The 20,488-nt window shown below is 36.7% G+C and overlaps 1 protein-coding gene and 1 long non-coding RNA gene across 4 annotated transcripts in view; one reads left to right on the top strand and one right to left on the bottom strand.

Annotated features, from left to right (window-relative positions):
- Positions 1-7,696, bottom strand: part of MMADHC (metabolism of cobalamin associated D) — a 44,536-nt gene extending 36,840 nt beyond the window's left edge. The window contains exons 1-3 of one of the 2 annotated variants that reach the window (XM_032410671.1): positions 7,597-7,696; positions 7,013-7,072; positions 2,372-2,516 (exon numbers count right to left, since the gene is read on the bottom strand). In XM_032410671.1, coding sequence (XP_032266562.1) covers positions 2,372-2,516; positions 7,013-7,021 — 154 coding nt within the window. In that variant the 5' untranslated portion in view covers positions 7,022-7,072; positions 7,597-7,696. Of the gene's footprint in view, positions 1-2,371; positions 2,517-7,012; positions 7,073-7,530 lie in introns of both variants that reach the window. The other variant, XM_032410661.1, reaches the window with a different exon arrangement.
- A 51-nt stretch (positions 7,697-7,747) lies between these two features.
- The window catches only part of LOC116645020, a 218,077-nt gene continuing 205,336 nt past the window's right edge, over positions 7,748-20,488 (top strand). For both annotated transcript variants that reach the window (XR_004301895.1, XR_004301876.1), the window contains exons 1-2: positions 7,748-7,829; positions 10,112-10,325. This is a non-coding gene — a long non-coding RNA (uncharacterized LOC116645020). The remainder of the gene's footprint in view (positions 7,830-10,111; positions 10,326-20,488) is intronic.

Raw genomic sequence — 20,488 nt, 5'->3', positions numbered from 1 at the left:
TCTCTGCCTCAACTGGAAGCACAAAACCTGGGGTTTACAGGAGTCTGAGAAGCAACAGGTCTGACCACAACGAGGACTGTGAAAGAGGAGCTTCCACACAGGTCTCCAGAAATAGCTCTGTAGGACTATCCCGTGACTCCCATAACCCTTCTGAGTGTAACGGACTGCGTTTCACCTGTGCCTGCTAAATCTCCACAAGTACCTCTCATCAGAAAGCTAATGCATAACTACTGGGAAGGTAATTAAAGGGAAATCTACTTCCCAGCCTTAGGAGAGAGGAGACGTGGTGGTGCCAGTTGACGACAAGCATTCCAATAAACATACTTGGAATACGGCCATCTCGGGTTGAAGACCGATGCTCTAATCTGGACTGAGAGCGATTTTTCTAAAATGCACCAGAGTTGGTCTTACTCAAAATCCTTCCATAGCTTTCTTTTGCCTCCAGTAGTTTTTTTTTTTTTGCTTCCAGTAGGTTTTAATCATTTTAGCCTTGCAAACTGTTATCTGCATACTTACCTGACAGCATAAACAAATAAAATATAATTCTTATTGTAAGACTGATATTCATAAATTCATACTACAGCATTCTCACACCAGTCAGAATGGCTAGAATCAAAAAGATAAGAAACAAGTGTTGGAGAGGATATGGAGAAAAGGGAACCCTTGCATTCTGTTGGTTAGGAATGTAACTTGGTGGAAACACTGTGGAAAACAGTACAGAGGTTCCTCAAAAAATTGAAAAGAAAAACCAGACAATCCAGAAATTCCACTGTTAGGTATTTACCCCACAAAAATGAATATGGTAATTCGAAAAGATATATGCACCTCTATGTTTACTGCACCATTATTTACAATAGACAAGATATGGAAGCAACCTGTTTATGGACAGATGATGAATCAAGAACATGTGTGTGCACTATATACACACAGAATGGAATGTTACTCAGCCATAAAGAATGAAATCTTGCTCTTTTCAGTAACACAGATGGACCTGGAGGATATTATGCTCAGTTACATACGGCAGACAGAGAACAACAAATAATAAGTGATTTCACTTATATGTGGAACCTAAAAAATGAACAAAGAAACAAGAAATCAAAAAGCCAGAATAGACTCATAGATACAGAGAACAAACTGGTAGTTGCCAGAGGAAAGGGGAGTGGTGAGATGGCCAAAGTAGTGAAGTGGTTTAAAAGGTACAAACTTTCAGTTATATAATAAGTATGTAACGGGGACTAAAAGTACTGCACAGGGAATACAGTCAATACTTCTGTAATAAGGTTGTATAGTGACAGATGTAACTACGCTTATCACTAATCATGGCACTGTGTAATCTATAAAATTAATGAATTACTACATTGTACACTTGAAACTAACGTTAACACTGTCAACTATACTTCAGTAACATAGCCAGTAATTTCCGGGACATAGGCTTTGGAAACATTTTTCTAGATATTTCTCCTCTGCAAGAGAAAGAAAAGCAAAATTAAAGTACTGGGACTATACTGAAATAAAATGTTTTTGCACAGTGAAGCAAAAAATCAACAATAACAAAAAGGCAACCCAGTGAATGGGAATATCTGATAAGGGGTTAATATCCAAAATATATAAAGAATTTAAACAACTCAACACCAAACCAAACTAAACCAAACCAAACAAAAAACCTATTAAAGAATGGGCAGAGGGCATCAGCAAACATATTTCTAAGGAAGACATATAGTTGGCGGGCACATGAAAAGATGTTCAATATCACCAATCATCAGGGAAAGGCAAATCAAAACCACAATGAAATATCACCTTGTACCTGTCAGAATAGCTAAAATAAATATAAGAAATAACAATGTTGGCAAGGATGTGGAGCAAAAGAAACTCCTGTGTACTGTTGGTAGGAATACAAACTGTGCAGACACTGCAAAACAGTATGAGATTTCTTAAAAAATTAACAAAGTTATCAAATGATCTAATAATTGCAATGCTGGGTATTTACCTAAAGAAAATGAAAACACACACAAAAAGATATACACACCCCTATATTTAACACAGCATTATTTATAATAGTCAAGATATGGAAGTAATCCAAATATCCATCCACAGACGAAGGGATAAAGATGTGGTATATATACACAATGGAATATTACTCAGTCATAAAAAATAACGAAATCTTGCGATCTGTAGCAACCTGGATGGATGTATAATAGTAAGTGAAATAATTTAGTCAGAGAAAGACAAATACTATATGATTACACTCATGTAGAATTTAAGAAAAAAGAAAAAAGGGACAAAAACAGACTTTAATCAGAGAATAAACTGGTGGTTGCCAGAAGGGAGGTGGGTGTTTTGCAATAAGTAAATCATAGTAACTTTTACTTACATATATCTGGAGGTGCAGGGGCCACATGAGACTCATCAGAACCTGAAGATCCTGCAGTTGAAAAGGCTTTGGGATTGACAACCCTTTTAACTAAAGAGCAAAATCCCGGGAGATACGAAACCAGTCTGGCTCTATTACAGAGCACCTAAGAACAACACAAAAATTAACATTATTTGTTCTGGATATATGTGTTATACTTACATAGACAATCTCTGGCCAATCCTCACACTGCAATGTATCTTTCAAAACCAAATCTTATTCTGTTATTGCGCACCATACAACAAGCATTATGTATATAATTTTAAAAACAAATCTATTAAAAAAAACCAAACAAGTAATAAAGTTACTTTGTATAAAGTAACTAGCCAATAAAGGCTAGAATCAAGAGTGGCACACTAGAGAGGATAGGAACCTCTAAAAGTTGCACTATCTGGGAACAACACTAAAAAGGTAGTACAAATAAGATTTTTCTCTTGTTAAGGAAACTTCAACACCTTTAGTACAAAGCTTTGTGCTAAATTTTTTGCTCCTATGTTCATTTCCTGGACTCTGAGGTCAGTTACAACGGGTGAATGTGTAAACATCTTTCACGCAGAAACTTCTAGCAAAATACTTGGGTCAGAGTAATTTGTTTTTTTATTATTTTTTAAAGATTTATTTATTTGACAGAGAATGTGCAAGCAAGCGCGTACACACACACACACACACACACACACACACACACAGAGGCATGCACAGGGGGAGGGGCAGAGGGAAAGAAAGAATCTCCAGCAGACTCCCCATGTGTAGCCGGATACAGGGCTTGATCTCAAGACCCTGAGATCATGACCTGAGTGGAAACCAAGAGTCTGATGCTTAACTGACTGTGCCACCTAGGTGCCCCAGGTCAGAGTAATTTAATGCAGGGGTTAGCAAACTATACCTGAATATACTTATTTATGTATTGTCTGTGGCTGCTTTCATGCCATAATGGCAGAGGTAAGTAGTTGCACAGAGACTATATGGTACAGAAAGCCTAAAATATTTACTTATATGTCCCTTCACATTAAAAAACAAAAATGCCAACTCTTAGTTTAGTAGAAAATATGTAAGAATAAATTCCATATTATCTGTGACATGCTATTAAAAGATTTAAACAATTAAAAAATCCCTGAGGGAGGAGGAAAAAGTTTCATAGAGAATAAACTAGGTTTTGAAGAAACAAGAAATTTGCAGAGCAAAGGGGCATTTCAGTGAGTGACTTTCAGGAACAGATGTATAGTCATAAAAGGTATATTCAAAAGGGTGATAAATTCAGTGACGTTAGATATTTAAGGGAGTGCAGTAAAAAACAGGCTTGAAAGTTAAGTTGTGGGAAATCATAAAAGGCTTTATATTTGACATAGTAAAAGGCTTGTTACATCAAGGCAATAATCAGAATTTTAATCTGGAGGCAGGGAAGAATAGAGGGGCAGAATGTTTTTAGGAATGTACCACTTAGGGCAGGATGGACTGGAGTGGGATTAGAGAATGGGGATTGGAGTGGTATGAAAACTACCAGGATGTTGAAATAGTCTAGCCATTTGATACTTTAGAATCATTCCTTTTTCCCTTTCACAAAGTAGTCTGAATTCCAACACATGTGTTCTGACTTTTTTTCATCATAGGTACAAGAGAACATCCTAACTTGTTTTTCTACCTCTCTGGCATAATTTCTTACTAACTTTACCCACCTTTCCCTTTTCAATTCTTTAGTCACATAAAAATATCTGCAACATTTCCCATATTTCTCTGCCTTCTTTTATACTGCCATAAGATTTCTTCTGCTAAAATGCCCTTTTCCCTCTCCTTCTAGGTCTAGCAAATTTCAACTCTGTCTTCAAGACCTGGATAAACAGAACCTTCTTTATGTATCTCCTAAGTACAAGACCTGTCTCCAGAGTACTCTGGCCATCTGAAAATTTAAGTATCCTTCCTTGGGTCAGGACCCAACCTGCCCAAAGAGATAAATGTGATAATTATTAGATTTTAACCTACTAGACAAACTCAGACTTTTGGGTGTTTCTATAATTTAAATTTACCTTTACAAATGAAGACATTTACATTTAACAGAATATGGCTCAGGATCTAAAGGCAATATAAAATTTTAAACTCCAAAAAGATTTTGGGCAAGGCCTCAAAATAGTAAGAGGCTCAATAAGAGATTATCTGAAAGGGGCAATAAATATTAAATAGCAAATAATCAACAGATGTTAATTACTGTGGGCTAGGTTCTGTGCTAAGTGCTTTACATGCACTGTTTCACTAATTTCCACAACATACTTCCATATACCATTAAAATTAAAGTATGATTATCAAAATATTATTTGTGATAATAAATTGCTTCACAAGCAAAAAAGGAAAAGAAATATTATCCAAATTATTTTAGCAACTTCCTAATATTATTAAGGATTTTTAACCTGTGAGTGCCAAGGTCACTAGATTCTACTTTAGATTTTTTTCCTTGATGGTAAAGCTTTTAACAAAAGTTATAATAAAATGTGAGTTTTGTTGCCAATCTAAGAAAATCTAATCCCTGAATTTCATGTTATTTTATTTCTTTATATTTCATTTTAATGGCAAAATAATCCAGTATCTAATTTGTCCACTAAAAGGAATAGCTGACAACAGTGTTAATGTGTTTCAAGTTTCCTTTTTAACATATAGGATCCTCAAATGCATTACTTGGCAGATTTTAGGACACTGGGTCAGCTGGTAAATATAACTAAATATGACAGCCAATAAATAACTCAAAAATTAGAATAGCCAGTTTATTTTAGTACGAGGATAAGTATGATTTTGTATATGACTACTTCAAACCTAGGATTCTAGACTTGGAAAGATGACAGGTTATTAAAATATAATTTCAAAATCCTTATTAGTATAAAAAGAGAAACTGTCTTTTAGGCACTGTTTTAGGACTAAAGTCCTGCTTTTGGTCATGTGAGCAGAAAATAGGGTCTATACCAAAGATTGAAAACTGGTTATCTAGGAAATTCATCCATATCCATCTATAGACATTTTTGTGTGGTCCACACTGTTATAAAAAAAATCTGAATTGGATATAAACATTGAGAAATTATAGATTTCACAAAAAAAGTCCAGATTTTCAGCTGTTCTTGAAAACTCAGAAGAGCTGGCAGCACTGGATTCATACTCGCAAATGGCATTAGTTAGCAATTAGTCACCGTAGCTAAGGAAAGGCTGCTCCTGTTATACCAGAAATGAAAATTTCAGTTTGTCAAAGTCCCCACCAAGGCATCTTAATTTACTGTCCAGCTTCTGAAGCACAGACATTTATGACTCTTGCTATGTATGCTAACTAAATAGTTGAAGACACACATACTTGCATATTTCATAACTGACATCCATTCAGTATTTACAATGTATATAAACACAAATTTTTAAAGTATATTTTAATATTAAAATTTATTTCATATGAACTTCTAACAAAGGATTTACAAAAGCATCTTTCAAAATATTCACCCTGCTGAGCTAATTCATTTAAATCAAAATAAAGCCAGGTTAAACATTAGAATTCTATTCTACTTTGAGAGTACCCCATGCTTCTTTTACAACATTCCCTTTCTGTGGTTCTGGCTAAGTAAAAATTCATGTTAAAATGGGTCCAAGACTAGTGGTCTACTTTTATGACTTGTCCCTAAAGTCACATCAATAGACAGACTCTTAACATTCAATGTTCAGTTACAGGAACATTATCCTAACTGTTGCCATATTAACCCTCCTAACACAGCTCTGATTAAACGATCACAACTTAAAGAATCAAATCTAAACACTGAGTGTGACATTCAAGGCTATTAGTCGATTTCAACTCCACAATCCAACCTTATTTCCCTCTAATCTCTTTCACATATCTGACATTGCAGAAGGCAGAAGTGACTTCGTGATTTTTGAAAGGGAAGGTGTCTCTGAATACGTCTGTTTTTCCATTCAAATGTCCGATTATCTAAATCCCACCATCTTTCAAAACTCAGATTAAATGCTTCTCTGAAGAAGTGATCCCAAACCCCTTATTTCTCCTCTTCACAAAGCTTTGAATCTGCACGTACCTTTGTGTAGCTTTTAAGAAAAATTACTTTACACTTTAATTGTAGCTATTTCATGTATGTCTACTGTCCCCTACTATATGAAGTCCTTATGGTAGGATAAGTCTAAACTGGAGACTTACAATCAATATTTCTGGTCTATGTGAATCATATCTCTTGCTCTCATTTTGTAGGATTTGGAAGGTTACTTGCTAGACTGAAACTGTTACAAAACCGTCAGTTTAGCTAACCAAAGAAATAAAAAATGGCTTAAAAATAGATTCTAAATATTTACTGAAATGTCTTTTAAAAATATTGAAAGGATGCTGGCATTGAATTTATTTCCAAAAATGAATTTGTAGAAACAAGTACACGAGTGTCGTAGAAAACCTTTGTGTTCAAACTACCTTCAAAGCATGCCAACATAATTTCACACCCCTTGCTTCCCTTGACATTTTTCATACACTACCTCTAAGCACAAGAAACATGCCACCAATGCCACCATAATTAAACCCATCCCTCCATTTCCTAACAAGTTCCCAAACCACTATTCTGCTTAAGAGACTAATTTACTCACAGTGGCCATTTCCAGCGGGGAGGGCAGATGCAAAATATCTTTCCTTCCGTAAAGTTATTCCTGAGAACGGACAAAACAAAACAGGCTAGTGACCGATTAAGCTCTAACAACACACAACTCGGGTAACGTCCACTATCTCCTACTATGTGTCGCTCCACCACGATCGAAGTCCAAGCTCTCCCCATAACCCAAGAGGGCCAGAATTGGCCCCCAGCCCCTACAAGGCACAGATCCCTCGCCAGAGGAGGCCGTGCAGTACCCAGCCCTCCCGGTTTATGCCCCCAGCCCCCGCCCCCGAAAGCAACTCAGACCAGATGAGGGCGGGGAACGAGGAGCCGGTGGCCGAGACAGAGTCCCGAGGGTCGAAGCAGGTATTTTAACACAGGCCAGGGGGGCTTGACAACAGCTCCAAACAGGGGTTCGAACGGAGCTGACGGTGAGGAAGCGAAAAACAGCCTACAGACAGAGTGACAGGACTAGGGAGAGCGACAGGGACCCTGTCGGAATACGGGCAATACCGAGTGTTGTGGCACCAAGAAGACGGGCGAATTTGGAGGGGCTACGCGGGCGGAAACCATCCGTACCAGTCCCGCCGCCGCCTCCAGCTGTCCCAGACGCTCACTCTTTCCGCCGTCAAAATGGCGGCGGCGACGGCCTCAGAGGTAGCTTCGAAGCCGGCAGTGACCAGGCTGAAGAAGTTGCTTCTGAAAGCATCGATGCGAAGGATCGTCGAATTGATGATGCGCACGCGCACAATAGGCCCGTAGAGCCTACCTTCCATTGGATAGTCGCGGGCAAACACGTAGGAGGAGAAAAGGTGAGGTGGGGTGACGTGGAAGGAGGAGTGTTCCTGATCTGGGTTGAGGGCTCATTTCATTTCTTTCATTAACTCATTGATCCATATGATAGATTCCTCCACCCTAGGGCTTTCTTACTGCTGCCAAGAGATACAATCTTAAGTTCTTTATTTATATCATAGTAGTTTTTTCACGAATCACTGTTTTCGAGCATAGGGCACTTAGGTTTTTCTATTTGTGTCCCAGGCCCTTACTAGGCTCAATAAATTTATTTATAAACAATATATCATTTTCATTTGTCAATTGTTTTTTAATTAGCTGAAGTCCATACTTTATTCATACCAATATTTCTGGGTAGGTAATGTTAGGCAAGCTGGTCTCTATGTTTTCATTTCCTCACCTGTAAAAGGAATAATAATAGTGCTTGCTCCACACACTGTAAGGATTAAATGAGTTTATATATAGCTAACACTTACATAGCATACACATGTACACACACACCTCGGAGCTTGGGAGTCACAGAAAGGCTTCTAAGAAAGGACCACTGAGCTGAGTGTTGAAGTTACTTACAACTCGTTTTTTCATGCCTTGTAATTTCTCTTTGGTTTACTTGTCCAGGTTATATAAGAGGATTTCTGGTTGAATCATGATTGTAACTTTTTGAGATCAGGAAGCATATGCTATTCATCTTTGCCATGATAGAAATCATCTGTCAGGTACAGGTGGGAGATAAAAGGAGTCCGTGATCAGTATGGTAGGAGGCTGTCAGGAGTAACTTCATAGCAGAGGTGATGCTTGTACTGTGTTTTGAAACATGAATGGGTGTTTGCCTGAATGCCAAGAAAAGATGTGGAGGGGTGAGGACACTTCAGGCAAAGGGAGCAGTGGGAACAGAGCTGTGGAATCTGAAACACTGGGCACATTTGGGGAGATCTGTAAGTAGTCAAGGGAATGAGTTTGGCATGGACAGGGGCCAGATCATAGTCAGCCTTCAGTGTGGTCCTAAGATAGATGTAATCCTGGAAGCAATGAGAAGCAACTGGGAAGATTGAAGCAGAGTCATGGCATTATCAGATGGGCATCTTGGGAAGGTCCTCTGGCTGACATTTAGAGGATGGGTTGGAAGGGTGTGTGAAGATGACTCCTAAATTTTTGACTTAGGATATTTGGTGAATAGAGTTGCTTTTTCTTTATTGGGAATTCAGTAATATTAATATTTGTGGAATGCATACTATGTGGTGGCACTTGGATAGGGATTTTCACATTATTTGTTTTAATTCTCATAACAATATAAAAAATAGAGGTACTATTATCCTCATGTTAAATATGAAAAAGAAATGAAAGCAGAAAGAGGTTAAGTATATTTCTGAGGCTTCCAGGGCTGTACTTAAATCTAGGTCTGTTAGGTTCAAAAAGTGTTCTCTTTCCCACACATATTGTCCTCCAGGAGAACAGGTGTTTGGAGAAAGATGAAGAGTTTGGTTTGGGATATCTTGGGTTTTAAGATGCCAAAGGGCATTCATGTGGAGTTGCCAGTAAGTCATTTGAAAGTAGACCTATTGCTCAGGAAAGTGGTTTACGTAGGAGACAGAGATTTGAGGGTCCTTTACATATGGGTAATAATTCAAGCCATGGGAACTCCTTAACCTGAAGTTCAACAACGGACTTTATGGGAAGGGAGAAAGGTCTGTGACACTCCTGAAAATGTATGCAAATTTTTATTTATTTGTAAGTAGATTCATTTTTTTTTCCATAGAGGGAGAGTGCATAGCTTCTTCAGATTCTTAAAGAAGTTCATGACTGAAAGTTCAAGAACTACTAGTGTAGAGTATAAAAGAAAAAGGGCAAAGTCAGAATACTAGGAAATATTAATTAAAGGGGTAACAGAAGAAAATCTAGCAACAGAGACTGGCAAGTTTCAGTCAGAAAGTAGAAGGAAATCAGGAGAGAGTATTCTAGACATCAAGAATTATTGCTATTATTGCCCCATATTATTAGATGCTACAAAAAGATCTTATTGAGGTTCATCTTATTTGATAAATCCAGCAACAGTGACTTTGCCAGAGGAATTTCTGTGGAGTGGGGTTGGGGGGGGTGGAATTTTGATAACTGTGTATTCAGAGGATGAAACAGAAACTTCTTGTGGACAGAGACTTTATATGTTTTTCACTGTATTCCTGGGACTTTACTGTATTCCTGCCACAGAGAGGTGATCAATAAATGTGTGTTGAATAGATGAAGTATGGATCATTAATAACAAGCTACCATTAACAACAGCTGCTTTTTGTTGTTCCGTCTCCAGGCTCCATACCTCCGTAACATCTATCTGTCTGACAACTGGGCTGGGAGAGTAGTAGTGTCTATACTGCGTAAGTGGAGAAACTGAGACTCAGGCTAAGCAAACTGCTCGATGCCGTACAACTACATGTAGTGGTGAATGTGAGACTAAACCTTGGATTTGTCTGGCTCTGAAATCTCTACGCCTTCCACAACAATAAAACTCAGAAGACAAAGAGGTGAGTAGCTGTCTCTCAACTTATTTCAATTTCCACTTATCTATTTGCCTTCTCCCTTCCACTCTGTCTTGGATTGTTCTTATTCTTCAGAGATAGAGGAGGACCTTCGAAGAACTGTAAAAATTAATCCATTCACCAGATTATGAGGTTATTCAGAGACCAATATGTAATCCTTGGGGGTTTTCTTTCTCATCTCCCTCTTACAGCTGCCTGCATTGATGTTTTTTGGTAAACATATGGCTTCCCATTTATTCTAGAAACACTAATTCTCAATAACAAAAGATGTATACTTATGCAAACTAAGGAATATATAGTAATCACTAAGTGCTCAACTTGGCAATTCTGTTGTATTGCAGCTAGTTCTTTCTGTAAAGACAGTAGGATTATAAAACCAAAAGACAAAATGGACTATTTTCTGCTCAGCTAAGCATATCTAAAGCACATTAGAAGTTTGAAGACAATATTTTATGTTATTTTAAAAAATGCTACATGGAACTATTACCTGGTTGCAAAAAAACAACATGTAAAATGATAATAATAGAAATTTTAAAAAGGGTGTGGATAAAAGTAAAAATCTGTGAACACTTGGTTTTTATTATTTGACTCAGACACAGAACTCAACTATTAAGAACACATCTTTTTAAGTTGCCCACACCAGTGATGCACTATCTCTTTAGTATTTGACACATTAAGATAGACATATATTTTAGCCATTTCTAGAAAACTCAAGCTTTTCCTGGAAACATCTTGTATCTTCTAGCCATCTATTGCTAGGTGGCAACACATGAATATTGTAGAGAGTGAATGATGTGTATCACTAGGACATACTGGAAGAGAGGCCTTCTATTTAATATTTTGGTTTTTAGTTTGAATGTGATACATACAATCACAGGACTTTAATTGTGATATTAGATATAACAATTATCTATCTGCTCATCTCTCTGCCTCCCTGTTATTACAATGGCGACCATGATATTATCTACTTTTTTAAAAGACTTTATTTACTTGAGGGAGAGAGAGAGAGAAAGAGCATGCACACGATCTGGGGGAGGAGCAGAGGGAGAGGGACAAGCAGACTCTGTGCTGAGCCTGGAGACACCGGGCTCAATCTCAGGACCCTGAGATCACGACCTGAGCTGAAATCAAGAGTTGGACACTTAACTGACTGAGCCACCCAGGGGCCTTTGATATTGTCTACTTTATAGATATATTTAGAAGATTATATAAGATAATCCATGTAAAGGATTTAGCACAGTGCACAGCACTTAGTGTGCAATAAATGTTAGCTGAGATCATCTTTGTCGTCATTATCAGCATTATCATCATCGATGAACTCCTCTGAACTTTATACTTATAGCTTTGGTTTCCATATATGTGCACAGTGCTTGTGGGGGTGATACAATAATGTTCTCTTACGTGAGATTGACCAGGAGGAGGAAAGGGATGGTAGCATTGGGGCTTGTATCATGTACATTATCCCAGATGTATATAATCAGAATCTATGAGGGGTTTAGGAGGCTGCATTTTAAGAAATTCTTCAGGGAATTTTTATGAGAACTAGAATTTGAGGACCATAAGTAAAAGATAAAAAACTGTGCTAGGGAGAAGTGTAATACGCACTGTGAACACCAGCTGTCACTACTCTACAATTTAAAAACAAACCTGATCCTTAACAGCCAGTGGGATTATTACAAGAACATTCTCTAAATTTCAAATGTAAAGATCTAGGGAAAGTGGACTCTGAGTTAAACAAATTTGGATTTTATCAAGAGTCTCTGGGACATATAAATGGCTTACAAAGTGTAGTGGTTGGGTATGTGTGAATAAACCTTTATCAGGAGAATGATGTCTCACTGTACTTGGGGATATAAGTGAATGTTCCGTGCTTTAAAAATCAAAGTATGTAAGACAGCTCAGTGACTCTGAGAATATCTTCATTTTCCTGGCCTTATGTCACAATGGAAAGTCTTGTGTAGTGTACACGAACATTTTCCTAATTTGTAGACATTGCACCATACTGGGAGATTTGGATTCAAGTTCTGGCTTTTTTGTACAGTTTCATGTGGATCACCAAAACAATTCCTTAACATCTGTAAGCCTTGAAACAGGCATAAAAATAACCACATAAGGATTGTCATTAGGAGAATCCAGATAATATAATAAATGCAAAATGTTTCATAAATTTTAAAGTGTTAAATGCAGAGTATTATTTGAAGGCTTACAATGTTGGGCCTTTGCTTTGATACTGGTCTCTGGAACCCCACCAAAGCAACCATTTTCATAAAAATGACTCCGGTTCTGCTAGGAGCCTAGTTATTTTCTCCAACAAGGTCTTTTGTTCATTCCAAGTAGAGTTGCCTGATTAAATACAGGGCACTCAGTTGAATTTGAGTTTCAGATAAAGAGTAATTTTTTAGTGTAAGTATGCCCTAAATTTTACATGGCAATCTGGCACATCTAACTCCAAGGCAAACTAAGAAAGCTGTCCTGTATTCATGTGTCTACACCCATCTAATTGCTCACATCTTCTATTTTGCCTAGTACAGAAAAAGTCTGACTCAGAGACAGTAATGTAGGTCTAAAATGCTTTGAGAGAATTTATTGCCATCTAATAGCTTGTATCTTCAAAAATTTGTCACACTTCCTGTCTAGAAATGGCATGCTTGGGCTTATACTCTAAAGATTGGTTGGAAGGAAGTGGGGTCTCTGAAGTAAATTAATCCTTGGAATTATTTTACTTTTGTTACTGTTATTCTGTTGGGTTTTGATTATTCATTAACATCTCTTTCTCTTTCCCACTGTGTGGTTGTAGGAGTAGGAGGGAAAGGGTGAATCTACAAAATGAAACAATTCTAAAGCCACTCAAATGTTGGTATTATGAACAATTTGGATGCATTTCTGATACAACCCTCTCTTTTCAGTTATATCTCATGCAGCGAATAATGCTATCAAAATGTATGCACTCTATAGACATCCATTATAGAGTCTACACCCCAATAATAGAGAATAGTGAGAAGGAATGGTCGGGAGTCACATATATGCTCAGTGTCAAGAAAGAGTCATCCTGGGACGCCTGGGTGGCTCAGTCGGTTGAGCTTCTGACGATTTTGGCTCAGGTCATAATCTCAGGGTTGTGAGATCAAGTCCTGCATGGGACTCCATGCTGGACATGGAGCCTGCTTGGGATTCTTCTCCCCCTGCCCATCCCTGCCTCTTAGAGAGAGAGAGAGTCATCCTGGGAATAGTTTGCAAAGTACTTGAGGACAATCCACAAAATAGGAGTTTAACTACAGTAAAATAAATTCATTATTACACTTTCATTGGTATGCCCTGAAGTAGAATGAGGAATCACACTAGGAATCCTGATGTGGTGAACAGCCAAGTCTAACAGGAAGCCCTTGGAAGGTGACTACAGAAAAATGCCACCTTTGGGCTCAGTCGGCATTAACGTGCACCTGCCTGTGGACACTAGGTGGTGCTATATGACAACGTGACGATATGAGAATTTGTGGTGGATATTCTGAATTAGTGGGGGATGAATTGTGAAATGGGTTTTTGTTTCCTGCTGTTAATGCAGAGCCTTTCAATTTATGGTAGAATGTTCTCTCAGCTGTGATCTTATGAAATTTCAATAGGGACAGGAACCATGTCAGATCCACTTCTGGGGATTTCCTTTTTTTTCTTCCATTTTGGGACTGATTACTTCACACTTCTGCAAAGTATTTAGTTAGTCTCATCAGGCATTCAAACTTCATACCTATGTCCAAATTTAGATACTGAGATGGTGAAGCTGCTTAATTGGTATTTGGGGCCATTGGAGGGAGCCAGGAGAGCAACACTGCACTGAGGTGCTTGGAGCCATGAATGAGGGTAAGACTGTATTCCTGGGCTGTGTGTTCCTGTCAGTAAGAATATTTGCCAATCTGCTGACAGATTGCAATGGGAATATCCCTTGGACACACTGAAGACCCAGTGCCCTGTCATTTGAGCAGAGCAGACACTTTACCAGCCCACAGGAGTATCAGTGATTATATACTCTAAGCTTCCAATTTTCTATTATATGGTTTGATGATACTTGGTGGCATCAGTGATGCATGTTAATTAATTGCTTAAAGAAGCTTTTGTCTTTTAAAAATAAATAAAAAATTGGATTAGGTATATTTTTTCTCTATTTTAATTTTTATTGATATTTCTGAGTTCCCAGGAAATTGTATGCATAACATCTGATAACTGAAAAAATTTTTCTCTTTTGTTTTGGGAATTGTCTGCACTCCCTCTGGTATTTATGCCCTTTTTCCTGCCTGACTAAAACAGAATAATTTAGTTAGAATTTGGGGGAGAAATTTATCAAGCCTATATTTTCAACAAAAATCTGGGATTCAAATTAATTTTTATGCCCCAATTTATAATGCTCCTTCCCCCTTTTCACATTCAGCTTTATCTTCAGCTATCTTCTGGCATTACCTACCTTTAGCTAAGCAGACTGCTTATTCCCACCTGAATTTTCCTTGTCTTATCAACAGCTGGTATTGCCACTCTCTTCTCTCTCTCTCTATGACTAGTTTTTCAGTATTCAGCTCCAAAGCGTCTCCTTCATGAAGCTATGTCTGGACAACACACTAATCTTCTATTTTCCTAACTCATATATAATATTACTCAGGTTAGCTCATAATTATTACCTAGTCTCAGTTGCTTTCTAATTTGGTAACACACATGCACACACACATACACACACGACTAACTAGATTATGAGCTTTTTGAGAATGAGGTCTATACCTCAATGACATCTACCAGTATGGTGCATATTGTGTATGCATACTCAATAGATCTCCATCTTTTATCTGTGTCTATGATCCCAGAGCCAAAAGCGTAGTAGGTATTCAATAAATATTTGTTGAAACAGCTGAAGCATTGATTTAAACTACTCTGTTGAAGTACTAGATCTCTGCTAATATTAGATTGTGACACGTAGTGTTAAAAACTTGGTAGACATCAGGATAGATCTTGCAAGAGCTAGCTTAAGCCTTATCTCTTCCATGACAAATTCCCAAGGTCAGTGCAATCCTCTTTTCTCCTCCTTGTCCTGATTTCTCCTTCTGAGTCTGAATTACTAAATTATCTTATATCTACTGTTATCATATCTACATTGGGTGAGTGCCTAAGGTACACGTTTGTAGAATGGGGTTAATAATGGTATCTACCTATTATGGTTGTGATGGTTAAACAATTTGATATATATAAAGTACTTAGAACTTTTCCTGGTGTATAATAGGTGATGGATTGTGGTGGTGGTGATTACTATTATTATTATTGATATGAGTATAAGATTGTTCATTGTCTTCTGTGCATAGAGCCTGTCCTACCAACTAGGTTATAAACTCTTCAGGAGCAGGCATCTTCATTTAATATTTTAGGATCGGTAATGTTTCTTTTTCATTCCCAATGTTGGTAATTTGTGTCTCCTCTTTTTTCCTGATCAATCTGACTAGAGATTTATCAATTTCATTGATTTTTCTCCTAGTAATAGTTTTTGGTTTCATTGTTTTTGTACTGTTTTTGTGTTTTTAATGCCATTGATTTTTGCTCTTTATTATTTTCTTGTCCTTGCTTTTGGTTTAATTTTCCATTGTTTTCAAATTTCTTAAGGTAGAAGCTTAGTAATTATGTTGAGACCTTTCTTTTTTTCTAATAGAAGCATTTATTATAATTTTCCTTCTAACCTTTGCTTTAGCTACATTCCATAAGTTTTGATATGTTGTGTTTTTCTTTTTCTTCAAACTATTTTCGATTTTTCCTAGTCATTTCTTTTTCATTCGTGAGTTATTTAGAAGTGTGTTGTTTAATTTTCAAGTATTTGTGGGTTTCCCAAATATCCCTTGTTGATTTTTATTTTAACTCTCTTGTAGACATAAATCATACTTTATAAGATTTCAATTCTCCTAAATTTATTGAGACATTTTATGGAACTGAGTATGATCTAATTTGGTAAATGTTTAATGTGCGCTTGGAGAATTTGTGTATTCTTTACTCTTGAGTATAGTATTTTTAAATGTCTTTTAGGTGAAGTTAGTTGACAGCCTTGTTCAAATTTCTATGTCCTTCAGACTTTATGACTACATATTCTATTAGTTACTGAAAGAGAGGTGTCAATCTCCAAATATAACTAAGATTTGTGCCTCTTTTCAGTTCTGTCAGTTTTACACTTTGCATTTGGAAGTTCTATTAGTAGATACATACATGTTTAGGATTATTATGTCTTGTTGATGAATTAACCCTTTTCTTATTATGAAAAATTCTTCTTTAGTCATATGACAATATGATTTCATATATAATATTTCTTGTTCTGAAGTATACTTTGTCTAATATTAATATTGCCACTCAAATTTTCTTTTGATTAGTAGGGCATATATTTTCCCAGCTACTTGTGTCTTTATATTTAAAGAGATTTTCTTGTCTTTTTTTTTTTTTTTTGGTTCAATATGGCAATCTGTCTTTTAATTGAAATGTTTAGACTATTTATGTTTAATGTCATTATTCATATGGTTGGATTTAAATCTACCCATCTCATTGTTTTCTATTTGCCTCACCTGTTTATGTTTCTTTTTCCTGTTCCTCTTCCTTTTATGGAGATTAATTGACTATTTTTTATAATTACATTTTATTTCCATTGTTGTATTTTACCTCCTTGTTTTGCTTTTTGTTATTTTCTCTTGGGTTGACAATATGTAACTTATCATAGTCTAACGTCAAATAATATTGTACCTTTTCTTTTTTAAAAAAGGATTTATTTAATTATTTGAAAGAAAGAGAGTGCATGCATGCGTCTGTGCCCAAGTTGGGGGGAGGGGCAAAGGCAGAGGGAGAGAATCTCAAGCAAACTCCCTGCTGAGCCCATAGCCTGACTTGGGCTTGATCTCAGGACTTTGAGACCATGATCTGAGCTGAAACCTGAGCCACCAAGGAGCCCCAGTATTGTACCTTTTCATGTGTGGTATAAGAACTTTACAATAGTATACTTCCATCCCTTTGCCCTTGTGGTATTATTGTCATATATTTTATTTCTACATGTATTATAAATTGCAAACTACATTATTACCATTTTTGCATTAAACAGCCAATTATATTTTGAATGTAGTTTAAAAAATGAGAAAATTGTCTTTTATATTCCTCCACATATATATCATCTCTGGCTTTCTTCCATCCTCTGTGAAAGTTTAACTTCGTATCTGGTGTTATTTTTGTTCTGCCTAAGAAACTCCTTTAACGTTGTTGGAGTGTAGTTCTATTGGTGATGATTTTTCTTAGTTTTATTCATCTGTACATAAGTTTTTTTTTTTCTTAGTTTTATTCATCTGGAAATGCATATTTATTCATCATTCTTGAATGATATTTTCCCTTTGGAAAGAGCTGTAGATAGACCTTTTTATTTTTTTTTCTTTCAATACATTTGCTTGCATAGGTTCTGATGAAGGGTCTGTGGTCATTCTCTTTATTGCTCTATATGTAATGTGTCACAATGTGTCTTACTTTTCTGGATGATTTTAAGATTTTTCTTTGCATCCCTAGTTTTCAGCAATTTGATTATGTTGTGCCTTGACATGCAGTATCCTTCTGAGGATTCTACTTGATGTTTTCTATATTTTTTTTTCCCATTCTGGCTTATGGGAAAACAAATTATTCCTAGCCTCATGTGAGCCACAGGGTTTTTCTGACTATTTTCTTATGGTTCTTTCCCCAGCCTTGGGCTGTTTCTTGTATGCATGCACAGATAAGTATCCAAAGTCTCAAGTGGACCCCACTACAGATCTCTGGAATTCTTTTTTTTTTTTTTTTTTTTTAAAGATTTTATTTATTTATTTGAGAGAGAGAGAATGAGAGACAGAGAGCATGAGAGGGAGGAGGGTCGGAGGGAGAAGCAGACTCCCTGCTGAGCAGGGAGCCCGATGCGGGACTCGATCCCGGGACTCCAGGATCATGACCTGAGCCGAAGGCAGTCGCTTAACCAACTGAGCCACCCAGGCGCCCTCTCTGGAATTCTTTATGCAGCTTTTTCCTCTGTGGTACTATGTTCCACAAGTTCTACCTTTCTTGGTTTACCTAAATTCTGATCTCTGCTCCTTTAGCTCAGTGAAATTGCTTGACTCTGTTATTGCCTTGAAACTGCCTCCAGAAGTGGAGAATGTTGAGGTCCCATTGTCTGTTTTTTTCTTCTCACAGAGGTCATAATCTTATAATGCCTCTACTCTAATGTTGGTAAGCGATTGTTTCCTGTATTTTTTATGATTTTCCAGTTTGTAACACGGGGGGTGGTGATGGTGCTAAATCCATCCTTTTTACTCCATTTTGGCAAAAGTGTCTGGATATACTGATGGAGCTTGAAGGTCATTTTTACTTCTTGATGTATTGCTGCTAAAGACCAAATGAACCCCACAGAGTTTATGATAGAGGAGAATAGCCAGCAAATTATTGATAAGACCCACTTATGTATATGTAGTCCAGTAGTTCATCTAAGCAATGATAAATAAAAGGATCACAGAGCTTCTCTGAATTAGAAAGTTCTTTGAACTGTACATCGACTGTAGTGGGAAAATATCATGAAATGTAGCATCCTTTTCTCCTACAATCTCTGCAGGGTCTTAGAATTTTAGAGTATTGCTTTTCTTATTTCATGTGGAGTAATTGAAGTCCAAAGAGGTCATTACTTTTCTCTCTGGCAGACAATTGTCAGGAAGAGCCAAAGTAGAACTAATATGCCAACTACTGTAATAGTTTGTGTATTAGTATAGGTAAGTGAAAAGCAGCTTTAATCTTCTGACTTCAAATTAGAAGATTGTATGTGTAACTTCCTGCTGGATAAACACTTTATTACCTTTCAATTCATTTTGTTTAAAAACCACTCTTCCTTGAATTTTGCTCTGGTATATTGCTTTAGCTTTGGCATAAGTCCCTAAAGATTCAGTGCAAAATTTGGTATCTAAATCTCCCTTAAAAAGAGCACAGCATTTTTATGAACATAGTAATACCATTCAGAAATGATATAAATGTACAAACATGAATATATGTATATAGATAGCTTCAGACTCTATAAAAGGATTATAATTTTAACATTTTCTTTTTATTAGTCTTTTAAAGTGTCTTGAATTTTCAAATAAAATTACTCTCTATTATTGTGCACTTAGAGATACTTTTCCAGGCAATAATATGTAAATTCTTTGCTTCTTCAGAGTTTGCTATGGTTTTCCAATGTTATGTGGAATAATACATTCGGAGAATTTTTCTGTTTTGTGGCAGTTTTAACTATCTTTAAAAAAATAGTTCAAATCTCCAGTTATAATATCTTAGTGTTAAATAACTTTTTTAAATGTTCTGCAAAATCATCTCATGATTAATAAAAAAATTTTCTATTGGCCCATTGCAAACTTTAACCATGATTCTTAATAAATTTCTCCTCGACATGAATTTATAAATACTAATAATAATGAATCTGCATTTCTAAATCAAAGGAGCCATTAAAACCAAATGGTCCAATTACAGGTTTATTTTAAAAATGAATGAATAAGGAAAGCTTTTTAGCCCCTTAAGAAGCTATTGCTCTTTTTACAGAATGTCAAGAAAGTAATCAGTCTTCCTTTGATTAGGCTTATGCCTTCTCTTTCCTTCAAATTTCTGGAGACTTTTCACTTGCTAGGGAAAAAATTAGAAAGCTGTGGGGGCAGTGGAGATTTACAGCTAAAGATTTCTGAAGGATTTGGTGATAAAGAAATAGGAATGACTGGGGCGCCTGGGTGGCTCAGTTGGTTAAGAGACTGCCTTTGGCTCAGGTCATGATCCTGGAGTCCCTGGATCGAGTCCCGCATCGGGCTCCCTGTTCGGTGGGGAGTCTGCTTCTCCCTCTGACCCTCCCCCCTCTCATGTGCTCTCTCTCATTCTCTCTCTCGCAAATAAATAAATAAAATCTTAAAAAAAAAAAAAAGAAATAGGAATGACTCAGATAGCCATTGCATTCAGAATTTCAGTGTGTGGGCTCTGCTTCTACAGTCTTACCATGAGCTAGTCCTGATGATTAAGTGTTAGATTCTAGGTTTATATATAGATAAGGATGAAGATTTTAGTATGTTTAACAAAAGCAAATACTCATAAACAGAAAGAATAGTGAGATTTTC

The sequence above is a fragment of the Phoca vitulina genome, unplaced genomic scaffold, assembly GCF_004348235.1.
Source record: "Phoca vitulina isolate PV1807 unplaced genomic scaffold, GSC_HSeal_1.0 scaffold1, whole genome shotgun sequence".
NCBI lineage: Eukaryota > Metazoa > Chordata > Mammalia > Carnivora > Phocidae > Phoca > Phoca vitulina.
The sequence above is the reverse complement of the archived record's forward strand: the minus strand, read 5'-3'. Positions and strand labels throughout refer to the sequence as shown.